This window comes from Grampus griseus (assembly GCF_964374135.1).
Source record: "Grampus griseus genome assembly, chromosome: 11".
Lineage (NCBI taxonomy): Eukaryota > Metazoa > Chordata > Mammalia > Artiodactyla > Delphinidae > Grampus > Grampus griseus.
Genome location: NC_139005.1, coordinates 41,330,931 through 41,354,858, shown reverse-complemented (window position 1 = coordinate 41,354,858; position 23,928 = coordinate 41,330,931). Strand labels below are relative to the sequence as shown.

The window sequence follows — 23,928 nt, the reverse complement described above, 5'->3', positions numbered from 1 at the left end:
AGAAGAGCAGTGCCACCAGCAACCACCATACACTGTTTTTTTTTAACATTTATTTAAGCTGCTCAGGGTCTTAGTTGAGGCAGTCGGGATCTTTTTTAGTCGCAGCATGCAGGAACTTGTTTAGTTGCGGCATGAGGGATCTTTAGTTATGGATGCAGACTTCTTAGTTGCAGCATGTATGCGGGATCTAGTTCCCTGACCAGCGATCAAACCTGGGCCCCCTACATTGGGAGCGAGGAGTCTTACCCACTGGATCACCAGGGAAGTCCCGCCACCATCCGCTTTAAAAAAAAATCACTTCACTTTGAAGTCGCCTGTATGCCTTTATTCCCATATCTTTCCTCCCTCTTCAGAAACTTTGGTTTCACTGTTTCTTTAGTTTTCTTTATATGTAGCTCTACCACATATTCTTTTTTTTTTTTTTTTTGGCCAGTCCTCTCGGCTCGCGGGAATCGTTAGTTCCCCGACTAGGAATTGAACCTGGGCCCATGGCAGTGAAATCGCAGAGTCCTAACCACTGGACCGCCAGGGAAGTCCCACACATATTCATTTTTGTATTCATAAAACATACGTTGCTTAGTTTTATGTGTTTTTAAATTTTCTATAAATGGAATCATACTGGATGTATCTTTTTTTTTAACATCTTTATTGGAGTATAATTGCTTTACAGTGGTGTGTTAGTTTCCGCTGCGTAACAAAGTGAATCAGCTGTACATATACATATATCCCCATATCCCCTCCCTCTTGCATCTCCCTCCCATCCTCCCTATTCCACCCTTCTAGGTGGTCACAAAGCACTGAGCTGATCTCCCTGTGCTATGCAGCTGCTTCCCACTAGCTATTTTACATTTGGTAATAGATATATGTCAGTGCCACTCTCTCACTTCATCCCAGCTTACCCTTCCCCCTCCCTGTGTCCTCAAGTCCATTTTCTACATCTGCATCTTTATTTCTGGCCTGCCCCTAGGTTCTTCAGAACCTTTTTTATTTGTTTGTTTAGATTCCATATACATGTGTTAGCGTACAGTATTTGTTTTTCTCTTTCTGACTTGCTTCACTCTGTATGACAGACTCTAGGTCCATCCACCTCACTACAAATAACTCAGTTTCATTTCTTTTTATGACTGAGTAATATTCCATTGTATAAATGTGCCACATCTCCTTTATCCATTCATCTGTCGATGGACACTTAGGTTGCTTCCATGTCCTGGCTGTTGTAAATAGTGCTGCAAAAAATATGGAACGTTTCACAGATTTGCGTGTCATCCTTGCACAGGGGCCACACTAATCTTCTCTGTATTGTTACAATTTTGGTCTATGTGCTGCAGAACCGAGCACTGGATGTATCTTTCTGCAACGTGATTTTTTTCACTCAACGTTGCATCCAAGTTGTGGCATGTAGAAGTGGCTCATTCTTTGTCACTGCTGTGCAGTCCTCTGTGCCGTGGATGTTTCACGCTATTTATTCATTATAATGCTGACAGACATTTGGATTGTTTCTGATTTTTGCCTTTTTCGTCAGTGCTGCTAGAAACGTTCTTGTGCATGCCTCCTGGCATACGTGTGCCAGAGTTTATCTGGGATATAAAACCAGGAGAGGAATTGTGGGGTCATAGGGTATGTACGTTTTAAATTTTTCTAGAGAATGCCAAATTGTTTCTCAAAGTGGTTAAGTTGATTAAATCTCTTCATGTAGAGTTTCAGTGTTCCAATTACTCTAGATCCATGAATGTCAGAATCTTAGGGCAGAAAAGAAACAGAGTCCATTTTCCTTTTTCTGGATGGAGGAAATTTAGGTGCAGGAAAGTGACGTGGCTGGGCTAAGGTGATGTAACCATTCAGCAGCAGAGCCTGGACGCAAACCCCGAATCCCCCGACTCCCTCCCCACCACTGCCTTGGGTCATTTCTCTCTCTCATCCCCCCTTCTCAGGCCGAGGCCCCAGGGTGTGGCCACCACAACCCATCAGGCTATTTACAGGGCCGGGCCAGCGCTTGGAGCTGACCCAGCCGGGGTTTCCACTGGTTCCAGAGGATGAGGCTGCTCCGCAGACGCCACATGGCCGTGCGCCTGGCCATGGTGGGCAGCGCCTTCGTGCTCTTCCTCTTCATCCTGCAGAGGGATGTAAGCGGCAGGGAGCAGGCCACAGAGAAACCATGGCTGAAATCCTTGGTGAGCCAGAAGGATCACGTCCTGGACCTCATGCTGGGGGCCGTGCACAACCTTAGGGATTCGATGCCCAGGTTCCAGATCAGGGCTCCGGAGCCCCAGCAGACACTGGCCTCCACAAACCGGACCTGCCTCCCCGAGTTCTATGCCCCAGCTGAGCTGAAGCCCCTCTGGGAACGGCCACCACAGGACCCCAATGGCCCTGGGGCAGATGGGAAAGCATTTCAGAAGAAACAGTGGACGCCCCAGGAGACCCAGGAAAAGAAAGAGGGCTATAAGAAGCACTGCTTCAATGCCTTTGCCAGCGACCGCATCTCCCTGCAGAGGGCCCTGGGCCCGGACACCCGACCCCCTGAGTAAGTAGCGCCGTGTCCTGGGGTGAGGCCAGGGCTCTGCCAAAGGTGTGGCTGGTGTGGCCACGGCCACGGGCTGAGGACCAGGTAAAGGGCTGACGGATTTTTGAGTATGGGCAAGGATTTCATCTAAGCCTTCACTTTTCCTAATCAATTACCCTTATCCCAGGGCACAAAAGATTTTGTATCTTTTGATACAAAAAGATTTTGTATCCTCACGTCAGAGATTTTGTGTGGGGTTCGTATTATGGTCAGGCCAGAGGCTCAGGGAGACCTGTGAGAGTGAAACACAATTGTGAAGGTGACAGGGTACAGAAAAAGGACCTCTGTCCAGGCTGGGACCAGACGTGGCCTAGGGGTAACTGGGAAGGCCTGACTGCAGGCCACGTATTCGGTGGCCTTGCCCCATGCTGAGGCCTGCCCCAGAGACTGCAGGACTCCGCTGCTGAGCTCTTGGCCAAGGGCATTTCCCAACAGCAGCCCTGGTGGTCAGGATTATCCCCACACCTCCTGGTTTCTTTCAGTGAAGACTCACAGGGCCAAGAATTCATTCCAATCTTTATTTGAAGCTGTTTGTACTTTCAATCCCAGGCAGTGAACCAGTTCTTAGATCTTTGAGCCGTAGCCACTTCAGTCTGTGTTCATACTGTCCTCACATCAAAGATTTTGTGTCTTTCTCACGTACACTTTGTCATTCCCAACTCAAGAGTAATACCCTTTTTGGCCTTTTCTCACATGGCAGTTCCCGTCCTCGAGTTCATGATTCTTTAGGACTTCGAACCTGGGGTTCCTCAGACTAGGACCTAGTATTGGAGGCCTAGAACATGGAACCACCCCAAGTTATTAGGGCTCCTAGCAAGGAAGGGCAGTGGGTGTGAGGGCAGCCAGTGGAGGAAGTCTGGGGGTCTCCTCTGGAAGGCTGCTGAGAAATCTCTCTGATCAGCAGAGGGGGTTAAGAAAGGGCATCAAGGGACTTCCCTGGTGGCGCAGTGGTTAAGACTCCATGCTCCCAATGCAGGGGGCCTGGGTTTGATCCCTGGTCAGGGAACTAGATCCCACATGCACGCCACACTAAGAACTAGATCCCAAATGTATGCCACACAATGTACAGTTTCTCTCTAAGAACTAAGAGTTCGCATGCCACCACTAAGGAGCGCACCTACTGCAACCAAGGAGCCCATGTGCCACAACTAAGGAGCCCACAAGCCGCAACTAAGACCTGTCGCAACAAAATAAATGAATAAAATAAATATATATTTTTAAAAACTATAATGATTTAAAAAAAAAACGTCATTAGGCCACATGACTCCTTGAGATCCAGCATTCACACATTCCTGCCCCCAGCCGAGATGGCGTGTCAGAGATGGTGGCAGTGTGGCCAAGTGCCACAGAGTGGCTGGAGTGGATGAGGATAGAGAAAAGGTCACAGGAAATTGTTTGTGATAATAGTATCAGATTCCAGGGAATTCATGAGGAAATGGATTAGAGAGAAATTGTACATTATAAAGAGAAAAGCCTTTTCCTCTTATTGAGTATGGAAATTGTAGTCACTTTTCTCAGATGTCAGAGTTGCCTTTTATTACTTCCTCTCTGGGACCTCTGGATTGGATTACACTTTATGCATCACACATATCACTGAGGAAGAGAGAGTCAGCCCTGGGAACTCCTAGAGCAGATGAGAGAAGTGAGGGGGATGCCCTCGGCATCACCGCTGGGGCACCGAGCCAGCTCTGGGGAAGACAGGTTTTGGAGTGGCTTGGTTAGGACCTGTGCAGAGGCTCAGAGTAGGTGGCAAATGGTGGGAAAGCTGGAAACAGGGAGCAGCTATTACCAGCTCCAATGGGGAATGGAGGCTGGGGGATCCAAGGAGCAAAGGATGGTTATAGGAATCTGTGGACCGAGCCCTCCCTGCCCCCGGAACTCCCAGGGACCTGGAGAGCTGTATCTACACGTTCATCCTTGCAGATGTGTCAACCAGAAGTTCCGGCGCTGCCCCCCACTGCCTGCCACCAGCGTCATCATTGTGTTCCACAACGAGGCCTGGTCCACGCTGCTGCGGACGGTGTACAGTGTCCTGCACACCACCCCAGCCGTCCTGCTGAAGGAGATCATTCTGGTGGATGACGCCAGCACAGAAGGTGAGGCTAGGGGGCCCCCAAGGAGGGGCCTGGGGTCTCCCCTGGTATTCTGTGAAAGCGGGCAGGTGCTCCTGAGGGAGCAGGCACTGCCTCATGGCCTGTTGTCCGGCATCACAGCTCATCATAGAGGCTGGGAGCAGGAAGAAGGCAGATGGGGGCCAGGGGGCAGGCAGACCGCATTTCTAGAGCCCAAGCTTCGTTCGCATTTTACCCCAAGAGCTCCAAAAGCTTAGCAGTTCTGGCTTCAAGGACTCCCTTAGAGCTACCAAGCCCAACCCCAAGTTAGAAATGCCAGGAGAGGTCAGGGCAGGGCAGAGGGTGGGGACGGCCTTCCCTCTGTTTCCTACCTGACCGACCATTCCCTTGCTCTTGAAGATTCCACCTCAGAAGCCCTTTGCTATAGTTGGTAATAGACAAGTGAGGTTGCTTGCCAAACTTCCACCATTCAAAGCAATTCCAGAAACATCTACGGAGTACTTTGTGCCTGGCACTGACTTAGGCATAGGGGATAGTATGAAAAATGACAAGTGAGGGACTTCCCTGGCGGTCCAGTGGGTAAGACTCCACGCTTCCAATGCAGGGGGCCCAGGTTCGATCCCTGGTCGGGGAACTAAGATCCCACGTGCCATGTGGCCAAAAGAAAAGACAAATGACAAATGAGACCTCTTGCCCTGAGTAGGCTAACAGCTCCCGTAGTCAGATGACTGCTAACAGCACCAACCACAATGGTGTGGCCTGTAACACACCCCAACAGACGTGAAAGGGCATGGACTTGAGAGTCTGACACCCAGGAACTCAAGTCCCAGCTCTGACTCTTCCTAGCTCTGTGACCTTGGGCGAGACACTTAGCCTCTCTGAACCTCAGTCCCCTCCTCTAAAAATGAAGACAGTGGTGGCCGAGGGCCCAGAGATAGGTGGTAAATTAGATCATTCATGCGCTACAGAGTACTTAAGTCTTGCGTAAGAGCTCCGTGTGCATTAGTTTCATTTTATTCTTTGTATGGGAGCAAGGCGCTATGGGAGGTGTTATTTCTGTGTGGCATGGCTGGGGCCGTCCACCATGGAGGCCAGGTTAGAGCGGCGCCTGAAAGCCCGAGTGTTTAGGGAGAGAAGAGGTATTGAAAGGCAGTCCCGGAAGAGAGAACTTCCGGAAAAAAACATCAGTGTGTTTGTGCTGTGTGTTTGTGAATGAAATCCATGCCGTGCTAAAAGTATTTATCTGGGGGGGAAAATAAAACGAGGTATCATTGAAGGTGCTTAAGCTGGAGGGTGACCTTATCTCAGAAGGATGGCAGCTTTGGGGAGGGTAATTGTCAGGAAGAGAGGAAGAGGACCCCGAGTCCAGAGAGGAAGTTCATAAATCACTTGAGCATGGGATGCCGAGGCCAGAACTAGGAAAGGGACTGCGGGATCCATGCATCGGTAGACTGGGGTCCTCCAGGAGCTGAGCCCTCCTCCCAGGTGGCGCGTGGGGGCTGGGGCTCTCCCGGGTTGGCTTCCTGTGCCCATGCTCCCGTATCGAGGGCAGGAACTGTGCGGCCCCTCCAGTGGAGCTGCTGACGCCCCCTCCTGTCCCCCAGCCCCCTCCTGCCCTCTGGGTAAGAGGACTAGGGCCGCGGAGGGCAGTGCGAGGAGAAGCTGAGTATGGGCACTGTTGGTCCATTTGTTCAGGGAGCTCACATTTCCCTGGGAAGGACAGACACCTGGCAGCACTTAGAAAACAAAAGCAGGCAAGTACGAGGGATGCAGTGAAAGGGTCTGGTAGATAAGGAGCAGAGAGATTAGCTTCTGGAAAGGGAGGGCAGGGAGTTTGGCGCAGAGGGTTGGGGCTTGAGAATGGCCTTTGAGGAATCTCAGTAGCAGCAGGTTGTTTGTGAAGAGTGGAAACCAATGTATCAGCTGCCCTTCCTCTCAAACTGGGCTCTCTCATAACCCTTCTCCCCACAACCCTGAGCGGCCCATCCCTCAGAAGCTTCTTCCCTTGAGTCCCATGTGGTGGAAGCTCTAAACAGTTTCAGCTTGTCACTCAGAATTGCGTACATCCCTAAGGCACAGCTGGGCAGTTCCTCTGACGAGGCCAGCCAGTGACGTAGTGCCAGGCCGCCACGGACAGCTTTGAAAGGGCAGAGTGGCCTGTGCCTAGTAAGATGGGCTTGGCAAAGAGCCTGCCCCTTTCGGGCCACCCGACCTGTTCCGGTTCCTTCTGGTGGCCTCTCCCTTGTTGCCCTGGACTCTCTCATACAGTCAACTCCAGCATCTCGGAATCACCTGCCTGAAAAACCGAAACCAGCCATTCTTAGTTTCCTGGGTCCTGGCCTCCTTTGACAACCTGTTAAAATCTATGCCCCTCTCTCTAGAACCGTGCACAGCTGCCACAAGTGTGCACAGACCCACATTTGTGCCTGTAATTCCAGGGAATTTGTGGACCCCGGGATGAACCACCCTACCTTGAGGGCTTTGGGACTCTAGAGGTACTTTCAGCAATGTTCAGTTCAGCAAAGAAAGAAAAAACCCTCAGATCCATGGTCAGAAGTCTCTGCAGTCCACGGTGGGATAAAATTTCCCACACGTTTGACCATTTGATCAGATCACCTGGCTCTCATTATGCACACACACAAACAATGGCCGTGTCTCTGCTGAAATTCAATGTCTTTGCTCTCTGTCCTCCTATCCAGGTGCCCGGCAGCACGGTTTGACCACAAGTGTACGGGCATGTGATACTGGGGGGCGGGTATCAGAAAGAGGCCCTGTGCCAGGCTGGGGAACTTTTTCTTTCCCACTTCACAGTCCGTCCCCAGGCACAGACTTCCCTCCTGCATGGCCAGGTCAGCAACCGAGGGCCAGTCTTGGTCTGGCACGTTCCACAAGCTCCTAAAACCTGCCCCCCCCCAAGACTGTCCGTCTACCACGCCCCAGACACGGCAACCCCTTGTCCAAAGCCCTTCCCTGCCCTTGGCAGGGAGGCTGAGTAGGAGAACATATGCCTCCCTCCTGTGGGAATTCGCTAGATGGTTGGGAGGAAATCAGACACTTACCAAGGACCCAGAGAGCCGAGATATGAATAGGATCCTCTGTGAGCAAGTTCCCCAAGGAGAGAGGAGGAGTGGGGAGACGGGGTTGGCCTGGGAGAGGGGCTGTAGGAAGGGAAGAGGAATCAGCAGGGAGAGGAAAGGAGAGGAGGTGTGTGTTTCCTGAAGTCAGGAAACACACTGTGAGAAACGCAGGGGAGGAGACATTGGGAGCACTTTGGATTAGCCCACGATTTCCCCCACTGCCATCTCCCCTGGCCAGTCAGGACTGAAGTGAGTGGCAGTTCCTCTCGTGGCCCCCTGAACTCCTAAGAGACACCAGTAATGCAAGTTAGGAATTATTCAAAGCCTCCAATTCTAGTTGAATTACAACTTCCAGTGTCTATTCTAACAAGTAAAGTTGCTTTATTACTGCTATCTCTTACCTCTTTCTTTGTTTTATAATATAGGAAGATGTCTCTGTAGTAACTCTATGTCCTGGATTTTCTAGGAAAGTTTCCATTCAATATTTTCTTCGCCATAAAGAAATTCTATTCCCGCATGTCAGTTTCACCTGCCAGTTTAATCCTCACTCTTGGAGATGGAAAGAGGCCGATAATGAGTCCTGATTTGGGTTCGAAAATATAGCCCAGTGTCTCAATGTTCCATCTGGGCAGGAGGATTGTAGAATACGCCCAAAGGGTGTTACACTCGTTCCTTTCTCCTGTTCTCCTTGCAAAAGGATTAGTCAAGAAAAATTTCCGCATTGCAGTTCGATTTGAGGCTGGCTAGAGTATAGATGGGCATGAAATGAAAACAGCATAAAACGAGAGAGGAAAAGTTAAGAGAGGAAGTCCTCCCTACAAGAAGGGCTTTCTGTTTTGTTTCTCTTTTCTAGATTTTTCAGCAGCCAAAGTAGAGAGGGAGAGTCCACAAGAGAAGCATAAATAAAGGCGGTTCACTGATGTGCTTAATAAGTATTTATCAGTACCTACTAAGCACCAGACCCTGGGCAGGCTCCAGGGGTATAACAGTGAACAGTTGAACAAGGTGTCTGTCTTTTTAGAGCTTACTTTTTTAATGGGAAAGACAGAAAATAAATAATTGCAGATAATAATAAGTGCTATGAAGAAATTAAATTAGAAGAAAAATAAGAATGCAGGTGATGGGCTACTCAGGAATTAGGCAGCTTTTTTAGTCAGAGTAGCCAAGAAAGGCTACTCCGAACGCTCCCCACAAAGGGAACAGCCAGCGCAAAGGCCCTGAGGCTTAGTGTGTTAATGGGGCAGAAATAAGGTCAGCATGGCTGCAGGGAAGCGAGCAAGGAAGCAGAAACAGCACTGATACAAAGTGAGTTTACAAAGGTGAGCAGAACTGAATCACGAGACCTTTTTAAGCAGTAGTGTAGTGTTTAGATTTTTGAATGTGTGTGGTGAAATACACATAAAATTTACCATCTTAACCGGTTTTAAGTGTACTATTCAGTGGCATTAAATACATTCTCATTGTGGTGAAACCATCACCAGAACTCTTTCCTCTTCCCAAATCGAAACTCTATGCCCATTAAACAATAACTCCCCATTCCCTAGCCCCCCAACCCCTGGCAGCCCCCATTCCACTTTCTGTCTATGAATGTGACTACTGGAGGTACCTTGTATAGGTGGTATCGTACGGTATGTGACCTTTTGTGTCTGGCTTATTTCACTTCGCATAATGTCTTCAAGGTTCATCCATGTTGTCACATGTCAGAATTTGCTTCCTTTTTGAGGCTGAGTGCCCCATTGTTTGTGTAGACCACATTTGTTTATTCATTCATCCACCCATGGACATTTGGATCGTTTCCACATTTTTGACTATTGTGAATAATGCTGCTATCAACATGGCTGTACAAATATTTTTTTGAGTCCCTGCTTTCAATTATTTTGGCTGTATACCCAGAAGTGGAATTACTGGATCATATGGTAGTTCTTTGTTTAATTTTTTGAGGAACCATCATACTGTTTGGATTCGTTTTTTAAGTGCAATTTTAAACCACCGTGGTGCCATGATGTGATTTATACTTTTAAGAGAGAACTCACTGTGGCTGCAATGTCACGAATAGATTGGGAAGAGGAGTGTCGAGTAGAGGCCGGGAGACCACTCAAGACATGATTGCTGCAGTGACGGTGGGGATGGAGAGAGAGAACTGGCCATATTTGCTGAAGGACTGTTTGTGGAGGGGGTGAGGGGGAGAATCCAGCACGATTCCTAGTTTAGAGCAGCTGGAGGGATGCTGGTCCCATGTATTTACATGGGGGGAGGCTGGGAGGGCAGGTAGGGAAGAAATCTGCGACGCCATTTCAGGCGTGTTAGGTTTGTGGTTTTGTTAGACATCCAAGTGAAGATGGCAAGGCCAGGACAAGAGGCCCAGGAGCATCTGCATATAGATGGTATTTCAGACATGGCACTGAGTATGGCATGTGTGTGGGGGGTGGTCACAGGAGTCTCATAGACTCCAGCCGTGAGGAATGAAGCCGGGCTGGGGTGGGGTGGTGTTGAACCTAAACGAGGAGGGTCTCGTCTGGGGGACATAAGGGAAAACGGTTGGGACCGTCTGTCTTTCCACACTCGGCTCTGCTACACTCCGCTCTTGGGTTTATGTCCAGTGGGTGCAGGGAGGGGCCTGACTTAGGAGAGCTATCGCACCCCCATCAAAGGGCCTGAGGCTCACGCGCAGAATTCCCAGGTCCCACCCAGCCCCCCGAGATTGGAGGGAAGGCGTGGGGGAAGGGCTCTATAGAGCTCAGGCTGCCCTGACATTCACAGCTCAATGCTTGACGTGCTCTTACCACAAAACCCACTTCCTATGATGTTTTGTCCCTGGGTTATCTCCACCACCATGAACTTCCTGTAAGCACAGTTATGTTCTCAGGGGAAATGTCCGCCGGTAGCCGCGCCGAGAAGGTGAGACTCGCGCACGGGGATCCTCCCACCTCCCTGTTAGAGCCAGCACTCGGGGCTGTACTTGGAGAATGAGCCTAGGAGCTCCGTGAAGGCAGGACCCAGACCCCGGCCTCCCTGCCCAGGATGGTGGCTGGCACCTGGCAGCGTGCTCACAGGTGTTTGCTAAGGGAGTGCTGGGCTGAAGCGGCCAAATGAGGCCAATTTTGATTCATCAACACGGGGGACAGTACTGCCTATTTCATAGCGCGTTAATCTTCACAGAGAAGATTAAACAAGAAAGTTAAGGGCTTCCCTGGTGGCGCAGCGGTTGAGAGTCCGCCTGCCGATGCAGGGGACGCGGGTTCGTGCCCCGGTCCAGGAAGATCCCACGTGCCGCGGAGCGGCTGGGCCCGTGAGCCATGGCCGCTGAGCCTGCGCATCCAGAGCCTGTGCCCCGCAACGGGAGAGGCCATGACAGTGAGAGGCCCGCGTACAGCAAAAAAAAGTCAACATGGAAGCACCTAGTTCCATGAGTGGCACATAGTAGTGCTCAGGTATTTGGGCTGTGTGAGTGAGTGTGTGTGAGTGTGTCAAAGTAGAGAGAGAGTGACTTCCCTGGCGGTCCAGTGCTTAAGAGTCCGAGTTTCCACTGCAGGGGGCCCGGGTTCCATCCCTGGTGGGGGAACTAAGATCCCGCATTCTACGCGGTGTGGCCAAAAAGAAAAACAAAACAAGTAGAGCGAGAGATCAGTCACGCCTCCACAAAACTGACTTCGGACCCCAGTTTGTGTGACACTGCATTGAGAGCGAGGCCTAAGCTCTGGGCCGATTCCACAGCCCTCAAGAGAAAGGACACAGTCAGCTGCCACACCCGCCCCGCCCCGCCACTTCTGAAACCACAGGCAACTCCATTCTGCACAGCGGGGAACAGAACAGTGGCACAGATAAACCAAAACAGCAGGTACTGAAACATCACTAAGATCTGGACTACGTTCCAAGGTGCATTGCTTCAGAATAGGGCTATATTTAATGCTCTGAGGATTTCCGACTAATAACAAGAGTCATGAAGTGAGCCCTCTCTCAGAAGGGGCTGGAGATCTCAGCAGATACCCTTCCCTTCAAAGCGCTTTCCCCACCCCCTCCAATTCAGGATGGTTGCCCCTCCTGGAGACTCCCCCAGCCCTGCACCACCTCTAGCAGGTCACTCATCACCTACCCTGCCGTGGCCCGTTCCCTGGGTGGCCAGGCACACCACTGTGCCTAGCTCATGGAGGTGCTGGGTACATGGTTTTTAAATGTAATTAAAAAGCCGCTCAGCATCTTTTCATCTTCCTAAAGAATTCCATGTGCAGAGGAGGTAATAAAGAGGATTAGAGGAGGGACTTCCCTGGTGGCACAGTGGTTAAAAATCCGCCTGCCAATGCAGGGGACACAGGTTCGAGCCCTGGTCCGGGAAGATCCCACATGCCGCGGAGCAACTAAGCCCGTGCACCGCAACTACTGAAGCCTGAGCTCTAGAGCCTGCGAGCCACAACTGCTGAGCCCACGAACCACAACTACTGAAGCCCGCACACCTAGAGCCTGTGCTCCGCAACGAGAGAAGCCACCACAATGAGAAGCCCACGCGCCGCAATGAACAGCAGCCCCCACTCGCCACAACTAGAGAAACGCCACGCGCAGCAACGAAGATCCAATGCAGCCAAAAATAAATAAATAAATTTATGTTTTAAAAAAGAGGATTAGAGTAAGACTTCTTGCTGCTGCCCCAGAAGCCGGAAATCAATACTTGTGTCCGCTCTACCTGTCAGACTTACTCTGAAGAGCCTGGGAGACAGGGACTCAGACAGGGAGAAATGACTGCCACAACCTGCAGGTGTGGAAAGGAGGGGAGGCCCAAGGCCTAGCTCTGAAAAGATGGGGGCTGAGAGGGTGCAGAGACCAAGAGGGGCATCTGAGAGCCTTTGTCAGAAGTTGATACTTGATTTGAGACCAAAGAAACAACTCTGAGGTCCTGTCTCAGACATTAGAGAAGGTGCCCCAGTACGCAGACACAGGATGGGCCCAACAGAGCCGGTGGAATGTCCTGGCAAGGCGACCACGTGCAGTGGGACCACACAGGGGACCTCGTCCTTCCACCACCACCCCCGACCTTGGGCTTCTGTGGAGTTGCTCAATGCAGTGTGGGCGGGAGGGTTAAAATGCAGGCCTGCTGGAGGCCTGAGAACGCCCAGACTTGGTGCACATGGGGGATTAGGTTTGCAACAAACTGGTGAGCTGGCGACAATGACCCTGTCCCTTCCAGAGTACTTGAAGGAGCAGCTGGAACAGTACGTGAAGCAGCTGCAGGTGGTGAAGGTGGTGCGGCAGGAGGAACGGAAGGGGCTGATCACCGCCCGGCTGCTGGGAGCCAGCGTGGCCCAGGCGGAGGTGCTCACCTTCCTGGATGCCCACTGTGAGTAGAAGAGGGCCGGCCTGGCTCTGTCCCCCTTCCCTCCCTGGCAGAAGGAAGAGCTGGGACCATGGCCTCAGCAGAGCACCTTCAGCTCTGCTGCCCCAGGATCGAAGCAGGCCTGGGACTCCCCTAGCTTCTTCTACCCCTTTCTCACCCCAGGGCCAAGGATGGTTATCAGGAGGCACCCACAGCCCCAAAACAACTGGCAACCCCACAGTTGCTGGGAGTGTGTTCTGGAGCCCCAGACGTTCCCCTCTCCCGCCACCATCTGAACCTCACTCTGAGCTCAGCCCCCAGAGACGCCTCCTGTCGCCACTGGGCACTGGTTGGCGTGTCACTTTCCTGCAGGGCCACATGGGGCCAGGAAGGCCTGCTTCTTGCCCCAAAGCAAAACACTTCCCCACCATTGTCAGGGAAAGAAATGTTCCCTAAAAGCAGTGATACAAATTCTGAGAAGCTATAGCCTTGGAGTCAGAAGCCCTAGATTTGCGTCCTGGCCCTGCCACTAACCAGGCCTCAGTCTTCTCTTCTGTTAAGTGGGGTGAGGATGCCAACCTTACTCACCAACAAAATGAAGGCTAAATCAAGTCATACATGCAGTTCCTCGAAAATCCCCAAGGGATGATTATTCTCCAACTGGAGCTGAAGCGTGAGGTGCAGAGATCCCTGGGAGAGGGGACACCCCCCTGTGAAACCCACACTTGGGTGGGGAGGGCCGACTGAGTGGATAGGCTACAGACCCTGAAGACACCCCTCCAGGGCCTTCCCTGTGCCTTTGGGTCCACCATGTTACTCCCCTGAGACCTCCATTCTCCCCTCCAAAGCCACCTCTGCCTCTTTTGGGGGGAGAGGGCAGGTGTAGGAGGGTCCTGGGAGATCTCTGTCCACTCTCTGTGGCCGTGGAGCTTGCACGTGCTTCCCTGTCCACAGCTAGGAAGTGAGCGCTTGTCATCCTGGGGCTCCCCGCTGGTGGGGGGCACGGGCTCAGCTGTGGGCAGGACCCTGACTGACGTCTCCTGGTGCCGACCTGCAGGTGAGTGCTTCCATGGCTGGCTGGAGCCCCTCCTGGCTCGCATCGCCGAGGACGAGACGGTGGTGGTGAGCCCCAACATTGTCACTATCGACCTGAACACTTTTGAGTTCTCCAAGCCTGTCCAGAGGGGCCGAGTCCAGAGTCGTGGCAACTTTGACTGGAGCTTGACTTTCGGCTGGGAGACCATACCTTCACATGAGAAGCAGAGGCGCAAGGATGAGACCTACCCCATCAAGTAAGTACTGAAGCCTGGTGGGCCCACATCCTGGTCTCCATGGTCCCGGGGACCTGGGCCATCTCAGGTCAGCATTTATGAGGTGCTCTGTGAAGCACTTGACATATTGAATCATCATCCCCTATGCGGTAGGTACTGTGATTAGCCTTTAATCGTCATCCCCTATGCGGTAGGTACTGTGATTAGCCTTTAATCGTCATCCCCTATGCGGTAGGTACTGTGATTAGCCTTTAATCGTCATCCCCTATGCGGTAGGTACTGTGATTAGCCTTTAATCGTCATCCCCTATGCGGTAGGTACTGTGATTAGCCTTTAATCGTCATCCCCTATGCGGTAGGTACTGTGATTAGCCTTTAATCGTCATCCCCTATGCGGTAGGTACTGTGATCAGCCTGCTTTGCAGGTGAGAACTGAGGCTCCTGGTGATGGACAGCTGGCCTCAGACTATACACTAGAAAGCGGTGGACCCAGGATGCCCATCCCGCCAATCTGGCCCCAAGCCCGTGTCCCCATCATGGCTCTGTCCTACCTCTCACCATAGCAGCTGGCTCTCACTCACCACCTTCTGTGTGCCAGGCCCTGGGCTAAGGGCTTTCCACACCTTATCCCATTTATTCCTCCCTACATGTAGAAGGGTGTGACTGCTGCTTTCAGAGAGATGGAGGGTAGAGGCCACTGTAAAATAGCCATTATAATAAGAGGGGGTGGTGTGTGCACCCAGGTCACCGTCTTTGAAGAGACTGAGAACGTATTAAAGGAAAATAGACAAATGTCCTGCCGTTTACAGTGTGTTGCAGTTGCCCTGAACTTTTTCGGGCAGAGGGCTAGATAGCAGATATTTTAGGTTTTGCCAGCTACAAAAAATAACCCTTTCAAAATGTAAAAACCATTCTTTGCCAGAACCTTAGAAAGCCAGGCCAGCTTTGGCCCACAGGCCACAGTCTGCCAGCCCCTGAGCTAGAGGGCAGATGCTTGAAAGTGTATCCATTGTTTGCTGCCCAGCTGGGTTTGCCTTCCCCTCACGCACCCACCCTGCCCCTCCCTCTCCAGATTGCCTGTTGGTGTTGTTAGAGACCACAGACGTCTCAGCTAAACCGTCTCAGCTACCCTCTGCTTCCGGATCATCTGTGCCATTGCTTTCCTATACTGGTCAGGAAACTGAAGGGTCAACAAAATATATATACCAGGGATGGAGGGAAGCAGAGTTTGGGGATACGGTGAGCAGAGATAAAAGGGAAGGCTTTCTACCCATGCACATGCCCAAATCCTAAGAAATGCTGCCCAGAGCCTCAGTAGGGAGGGCTCGGATGGGCCACGGGAAGGAATCCCATGGTCCTGAACAGCCAGCCGCTCTGTGTCCTTTAGAAGGGGCAGAGGGGAAAGGAGAAGGCAGGAGAGAGAAAAGAAATTAGAACTCCCTATAGACCCTCTGCTTGATTCATAGATGTCTTTTGTTTGAGATGTACATCAACAAAACCCCCTTCCCCCAAGCTGGGGGCCAGGCACACAGTGGCACAGTCAGGGACAGGGCACCTGGCCCCCACCCATCACTGACGTCCCCCGCTCTGATGTCCGAGGACCATACAGCTGGAAGACAAAGCTCCAGTGTTTGAGGAATTAATTTGCTCCCTGGTCCAAATGCCCTGGTGGTGTGCAGGGCTTGCCTGAGGCACTTGCATAGGACCCACCAGGAGGCCTGCAGGCAGCACCCTCCCTTCCTCCATTCCCAAAGTCAACGGGAGGCCAGGAGGAGAGGTGAGGGCCCAGGGGACCCTGAGAAGCAGGCCAGGAAATGCAGAGTGTTTCCAGAGGTTGCCTGTTGGTTGTGGGTCTGCAGCAAAGTTCCCCGTGTAGAGTTTATCCTCAGAGATAATTTGTCAGTGGCTTCTTGGTCAGAGGGACCTCTCAAAGCCAAGAGACAGGCCCAGGTTGGGGGAACCCTGAAGAAGTAGCAGGTTAGGGACTTCCCCGGTGGCACAGTGGTTAAGAATCCACCTGCCAATGCAGGGGACACGGGTTCGATCCCTGGTCCAGGAAGATCCCACATGCCGCGGAGCAACTAAGCCTGTGTGCCACAACTACTGAGCCTGTGCTCTAGAGCCCACGAGCCACAACCACTGAGCCCATGTGCCACAACTGCTGAAGCCTGTGCACCTAGAGCCCGTGCTCTGAAACAAAAGAAGCCACCGCAATGAGAAGCCCCACGCACCGCCACAAAGAGTAGCCCCCGCTCGTCACAACTGGAGAAAGCCCGCACACAGCAACGAAGACCCAATGCAGCCAAAAACAAATAAATAAATAAAATTATTTTTTAAAAAAGGAAGCAGCAGGTTAGTTCCAGAATGCTCATCTAGAATCCCAGGACTCTCTGAGGCTTTCCTGGCCTTACTTGGGCTGGCTTAGAACCCCTGGGAGAGGCCACAACCAGTGACAGAAAGCTTGCCTGAGCTTGAGGGTTTCCCAACCGAAATTCCTTCCAGAAAGTGGCTGCAGGAGCCAACTTCAGGGTGACGACAACAGCCATAGGGTAACGCCAAGGTCCTGGGTAATAGCCTTGACCAGTCAGTCCAGTGAACACTGATTGAGCCCCTGCTGTGTGTGAAGCACCTTGACCGGTTCTGGGCTGACAGAGAAGGTTTCTGCATGGTTGTGCCACATGGAGCCACCCACTGAGGGCAGCAAAGCCCCATCCAAGCCAGCCTGGCGTGGCACAGAGGCCAACAGCTAATGATCTCTGTGCACTCCTGCCCTGTCTGCCACCCCCGCCTCCAGCCCTTAGCCCAGCCCCTCTCATGAGCAACGTGGTATCTAAGTTCTAGATGTTTTTGTCAATTAATCTAAACATGGGTCTGTGCCTCCCTCCCTTTGTCTGAAAGCCAGAATCTTGTTGTAGCCCCCAAATGCTCCCTGTAGTTCAAGTTGAGCTTAATTTCACCTCGCTTCCTACTCTGTTTCTGGGAGCACCGATGTCCAAAAACAATTTCACATAGCTTCTGATAACCGAGTATCTACTGTGCTTTAGGAACTTTGCTGCCAAAAAGCAAACGATTGTGGCTTTTCCCTCAGCTACTACACTGAGCTCTCAGAGGACAAGATCTGTCTCTCTTTACTCTGTACGACTAACACGTAGCACAGGCCCTGGAAGCCCGTGTGTAACACATCCTTGGTTGAATGAATGAGTGAATGAATGCCTTTTAGAAGAGAGTAATGATAATTACGTCTCTCCTCAACCTGATCTTAGAAGGTGAAGAGAACATAATAAAAGCTCAATAAACATTTGCTAAGTGCATAAGCTAGTGGAAGAGGGGCTGCATATCCCAGGTGAGAGGAAAGGAGGAGGGAGGGAGTTCAGGAGGCGTCATCGGTGAGTTCACAGCTTTCCACGCCAGGTTCTGGCCCCTCTTCCCCCCAGAAGATGCACATGCTTCTCCCTCTGTCTCTCCAGATCCCCGACGTTTGCTGGTGGCCTCTTCTCCATCTCCAAGTCCTACTTTGAGCACATCGGTACCTATGATAATCAGATGGAGATCTGGGGAGGGGAGAACGTGGAAATGTCCTTCCGGGTGAGAGTGAAGAGGGCTTCGCGGGGGAACCACAACGGCCCAGGGGACGGCCTGAGAACCTGTCTCTTAGGCAGTGCCAGGGATATCAGTTCTTCAGCTGAACTTGGAAGGGTGGCTGTTTCCCGTCATGGCCCCACCTTCCCTCTGCCCCCTCCCTGTCCATGGCAGTAGGGGCTTGGGAGTCGGATTGGACAACTTGAAAACAAATTACTGGGCAGAACTCCTCAGAGGGAAGGGGTAATAGAGGTACTAGGAACCAGACATCTGGGGACTGGTGACATCTTTCATGATGTCTGTTGGAAAAGGGTTAGGGTGAAGGTGGAACAGGTCAGTAAGCAGTCACTATCCTTTTTCTGGAAAAATCAGGCTCTGCTTTCCAGGTCAGAGACCTCACGCCTTGGTAGCCTTAGGAGTTTCCCTCCCCCTCTGTTCAGCAAGCCCTTCATAACCGTAGGAGAAGATGATGGCCAAATTCTGGTGGGCCCCAGAACCGAGGGATTTCAGGAATAAGGAAAATCAGAATTAGGTTGGAAGAAGGGCTTGCCTCTCCTTGAAATCTACACAGATCCCCATCCAGGGGAGAGTAATTAACAAGCGAATGAGCTTGTTTATGAAGTCATCTCTCACAGTGCTTGGCACATACAAGCACATCATTGATACCTGCTGTTACTATGGCTATGATTATGTATTTCTGTTGCTTTTATACTAAAATGAATGACAACATACCTCCCAATCTAAAACCTGAAAAAAGGAGAAGACGCAGGTGGAAGGGATGTTGTAAACCAGCCCTCTGACAGAGGAGGGTCACCAGCTCAGTCACCATAACTCCCATGGTTCTGATCCTAGGCTCGTCCATGAGCCTCTGACCTGTGTTCAGTCTCTCTGCAAGGAAGCTAGTGTGCCAAAGGTCCAGGTGACCACAAGCCACCTGATGGTAGCTATTAATTAATGAATTGATGCTTTGATTAGGTCACAAGTTGATCTCGATTTGGAGGAGGTTGAGTTTCCAGTAACACCTGCGTGAGCTGATAAAATCACATTTCCAGGTCAAAAAGCCAGGTGGGGCTTCCCTGGTGGCGCAGTGGTTGCGAGTCCGCCTGCCGATGCAGGGGACGTGGGTTCGTGCCCCGGTCCGGGAAGATCCCACATGCCGCGGAGCGGCTGGGCCCGTGAGCCATGGCCGCTGAGCCTGCGCATCCGGAGCCTGTGCTCCGCAACGGGAGAGGCCACGACAGTGAGAGGCCCGTGTACCGCAAAAAAAAAAAAAAAAAAAAAAAAAAGCCAGGTGTCCAGAGCTCACAGTAGGGAGATGCACATAAAATTCGCCAAGTGGCTTTTCTCCAAAGTGGGCCCTGGTAACCTCAGGACCCTGCAAATTTCTGTTTGCTTTAATCAGAGTGAACCAACATCAGAGAGCCAGAGATTGTGTAGTTATGGCCTGGGAAGAAGCCTGGTCAGTGTCTTTTTTTCCGGCGAGAGAGCGCAGCGCAGCATTTCCCTGAGTCCGTGGACCTGGGGTCTGGCACCCTGGGAATGGAACAGAGCTGCTTGCGGGGGAGGTTTTCCCACCCACCCCCTGAAATTCCCATCCCATATCCTCTTACGGCAGGTGTGGCAGTGCGGGGGCCAACTGGAGATCATCCCCTGCTCTGTGGTCGGCCACGTGTTCCGTACCAAGAGCCCTCACACCTTCCCCAAGGGCATCAGTGTCATTGCTCGCAACCAAGTGCGCCTGGCTGAGGTCTGGATGGATAGCTACAAGGAGATTTTCTACAGGAGGAATCTGCAGGCAGCAAAGATGGCCCAAGAGGTGAGCGGGGAGGGTGCTCAGGAGGTGTTTAGATGAATAGAAGGGCAGAATCCCAGCCCCTGGTCAGGAGCTTAATGATGACAGAGACCCACGCATCTCCACCACCTGGTGCCTTTACCCCTCAGACCTTGGAAGCTAGAGCCCAGGCTGTATTTTGGAGGCTAGAGCATGAAGAGAGGAGACTTTGTTGTCCCTGCCTGGAGAGCCCCAGTATCTTTTATGAGGGGAGGGAGAAAAGATTTGGAGGAAGAACCTCTTACGGGAAGAATGGCTTTACTCTGAGAAACTAGGAATTGAGGACTGGGAGAAAAGTGGGAGTTCACAGGAGATGCAGGTGGTGCTGTGGGTGCGGGTCCCAAAGCCGAGGCAGGGGGGTTGGGATTAGATGTGGGGCCCAACTGGTCCTGAGCGGGAATGAACAGGAGACCCGCTCTGGGAGGAAGTAGTCCCAGAAACTCTGGGCTGCTTCCACCCAGAAAAGAAGGTCAAGGCTTGTGGAACTGATCCTGAGGGGGCTGGCTCGGTTGACAGAAATCCTTCGGGGACATTTCGGAGCGACTGCAGCTGAGGGAACGACTGAACTGTCGCAACTTTTCCTGGTTCCTGCACAACATCTACCCAGAGATGTTTGTTCCTGACCTGAAGCCCATCTTCTACGGAGCTGTGAGTCCTGAGAACCAATGTGCCCGCCCATCATCACAGAACCCCCGGGAGAAAAGTTCAGGACCACTGACCCCGCAGCTGGATGACAAACAACTGATTTTTACTCTCCACGCTCCCTTATCCGGGAGGAGGACCGAGAGGCCACCCTGGGCTTCTAGAGCTAGCTAAAAACCTTGTAAGGAGGAAACAACCCCTAAGCAGCGGTTCTCAAATACTCACAGGCCTCAGAATCACCAGGAAGGTCTGTTAAGACGCAGGCTGTTGACTCAGGAGGACTGGGTCGGGGCCTGAAAATTTGCATTTCTAACAAGCCTTCAGGTGATGCTGACGGTCTGGGGATCACACTTTGAGAACCACTGCTCTTAAGGACATTCCCATATGCCGAGGGCTTCTCCCAGGGACCTGGCAGGTTGCCCACCCTGACCTTGCCCAACCCCTGGGCTCTGCACCTCACTTTACTATTCACTTCAGGCGTCTGCCTGAATGAGCAGAGGAGGAAAGTCACAGAGGAGAAATCCAGCCGTGCACATTTATTCCAGGTGGATCCCACACCACAAACCGAAAAATTCCTAACTGTGCTCCCCTGCTTCCCCTCTCTGCTCAACATTCTGCAGCTCAAGAACCTCGGCATGGATCACTGCCTGGATGTGGGAGAGAATAACAATGGAGGAAAACCCCTCATCATGTACACCTGCCATGGCCTTGGCGGCAACCAGGTACGGAGCCCAGCCCGAGGCGAGCCTGTCTCTGGGGCCTCTTCTCTCTTCACAGGCCCCCTTCCTCCGCTCATAATCGTCCTTTCCTGAGGACTAGGGTAGGGGAGATCCAGAGAGAGGGGGAGATACCAGCCCTGCCCCCAGTCTGAGGGGGAATGCATGATACCGACAGAGAAGGTCTTAAGTGTGGACCGGGGCATCCAGAGAGGAGTGGGCAGCAGTGCCGGCTGCTAGAGAGGGGCTGGGGGGGAGGATTGTTTTTTGGTTGGGGTTTTGTTTTCCCACACTCCCCACCCTGGCAGGGGAGGATTGTTCATCAGAGGAGGCTTCCTGGAGGATGCCAGCTGCTGAATGGTGTTTTAGGGTGACTGTGGAAAATTTTTGAGCCCCTCGGCTACACTCAACTTCTATCTTCAATGCCTTCCCTACCCAGAAGGTACCACTATGATCCTAGCACCCATCAGTGACCCCAAAACAACCACCTACCTACTGACATCTCACAGCTACCTGGCATCCTGGGAATTTCCCCCATGCCCTACAATGCCCAGCTCTTCCCTGAGGAATAACTAATAACCTCCCTGGACGCAGCCCCTCAATATACCCTGAATGCCCAGCATTTGGTAAGTAAGAAGCACTTGAAACAGAGTTGAGGGCTTCCCTGGTGGCGCAGTGGTTGAGAGTCCGCCTGCTGATTCAGGGGACACGGGTTCGTGCCCTGGTCTGGGAAGATCCCAGATGCCGCGGAGCGGCTGGACCCGTGAGCCATGGTCGCTGAGCCTGCGCGTCCGGAGCCTGTGCTCCGCAACGGGAGAGGCCACGGCAGTGAGAGGCCCGCGTACCACAAAAAAAAAAAAAAAAAAAACAGCTGAAACAAGGAAAGGAGTGGCATGGGCCACTGAACAGGATGCCAACAGGATGTTCAAATGAAGACTAAGTCACTGGAGCAATTTTCTGTACCGCTGGCCCGTGTGGTGATTTTAGGTGGTACACTGATGAACATTTTTTCAATAGTAATCTATTAGCAAAAAAGAACTAGCACATAATTTCACCAATAATGCTTTAAATGAGGCTAATTTTTTTTTTTTGGAGTCCTGACCACTGGACCGCCAGGAAAGTCCCTAAGTTAAGTTTTTAACTAAAGAAAAAACCTTTAGTAACTATTATCTGTCATTCCAGTATCACCCAGATGCGGTGGCACATGAATTACTAAAGCCTTGACACCTACTCACTTTCCTCCCCAGGAGGCCATCTGTGGTTGGCATCTCAAGGCAGTTGGCTTTGGAAGATGGTGGGCAAACTCTCTGCCTGCCCCTCAGGACCTCCTCTTATCTTGTGTTCTAGTACTTTGAATACACGACCCAGAGGGACCTTCGCCACAACATTGCGAAGCAGCTGTGTCTCTATGCCGGTGCTGACACTCTGGGCCTTAGGGGCTGCCACTTCACGGGCAAGAATAGCCAGGTGCCCGAGGATGAGGAATGGAAATTCACCCAGGTGAGTCAGCGGCCCAGAAAGCTCAGAATCAAGAGCCTGAGACCACAACTGCCCCCTCCCTTCCTTCTGCATCTTCTGCCTGAGATACTACGGGGTGGATCCGGACAATGTACAATAGGAAGTATGGAGCATGTGGGCTTGGTCACAGGCAGGGTTCTCAGGGCCTAAGTAAGGTTTGGTGATGGCTGGTTCTGCCTGATATAAAGATGGGGTCGGGGGCTTCCCTGGTGGCGCAGTGGTTGAGAGTCCGCCTGCCGATGCAGGGGACACGGGTTCGTGCCCCGGTCCGGGAAGATCCCACATGCCGCGGAGCGGCTGGGCCCGTGAGCCATGGCCACTGAGCCTGCGCGTCCGGAGCCTGTGCTCCGCAACGGGAGAGGCCACAGCAGTGAGAGGCCCACATACTAAAAAAAAAAAAAAAAAAAAAAAAGATGGGGTCGGGGTTATGGTCCAGGACCAGCTGTGTCATAGCTCACGTATTTATAGGCTGAACACAAGTAGATGAAGTTGAAGAGTCACTTGTGGTTCCTGCCTGGCCTCTGTGTGCCGGGCACAAGGCTGTGCACTCACATACATTGGTTTGGTTACTCTTCCAAGTAGGGGGTGTCCCCACCACTAGAGATGGGCCAGCCGAAGCTCAGCAAGTTTGTGACTGGCCCAAGACCCTTCACTAGTAAATGGTGGGCCTGGGGTTCTGATCCAGATAAATCTGACTCGAAAGCATGGGTTCTTTCCATTACACCACACTGCCTCGGGATAAACGATGTAACTTCTACAGGATTGGGCCCAAACCAGCAGCCCCCAGTGAGCCTCCACACCCCACTCCACCCCAATCCCCAGTCCTTGGCTTGGGGAAAGAGGAGCCTAACCTTGGAGCTACAGGGAAGGGAGGAGTCTGAACACGATCAAAGGCAGAAGGTGCGGGTGGGCAGCAGTGGCCCAGGTCTTTGAGACTGGCCATCTGGAGTGGGGGGTGGTCCTGAAAGCCTTTTTCAGTTAGCCCATGGTCCTGCCTTCCTCTGTTCCAGCCATTCATGCTAAAGCTGGGGGTGGAGAATTGGTACCATGCACAGGTGGAAACTCAGGAAGGCATCCCATCAGAGTATCTGGCATCCAAGGAAAGGAATTTGGAAGTGCCCTCTCTGTGCCTCATTGGGTTTCCTTTGCCTTTTGTCTACTGACCCCTATTTCATTGCCCCCTAGTAGCACTGTCAGAGGTCTGAGGCCCAGGCTGACCGTTTGCCGTGTCATCTTTTTAGGATCAACTCATCAGGAACTCAGGATCTGGTACCTGTCTGACATCCAAGGACGAAAAGCCAGCCATGGCCACCTGCAATCCCAGTGATCCCTACCAGCACTGGCTCTTCATCTAG

The 23,928-nt window shown here is 52.0% G+C and overlaps 1 protein-coding gene across 1 annotated transcript; it reads left to right on the top strand.

Annotated features, from left to right (window-relative positions):
* Positions 1-2,033: 2,033 nt before the first annotated feature.
* Positions 2,034-23,928, top strand: GALNT6 (polypeptide N-acetylgalactosaminyltransferase 6; the record flags this gene model as incomplete). The annotated part of the gene is made up of 10 exons (XM_082665782.1): positions 2,034-2,524; positions 4,487-4,659; positions 12,892-13,041; positions 14,075-14,309; positions 17,755-17,872; positions 19,482-19,682; positions 20,214-20,345; positions 20,960-21,061; positions 22,403-22,555; positions 23,815-23,928. 10 exons carry the CDS (start codon positions 2,034-2,036, stop codon positions 23,926-23,928), a joined length of 1,869 nt encoding a protein of 622 aa, XP_082521908.1.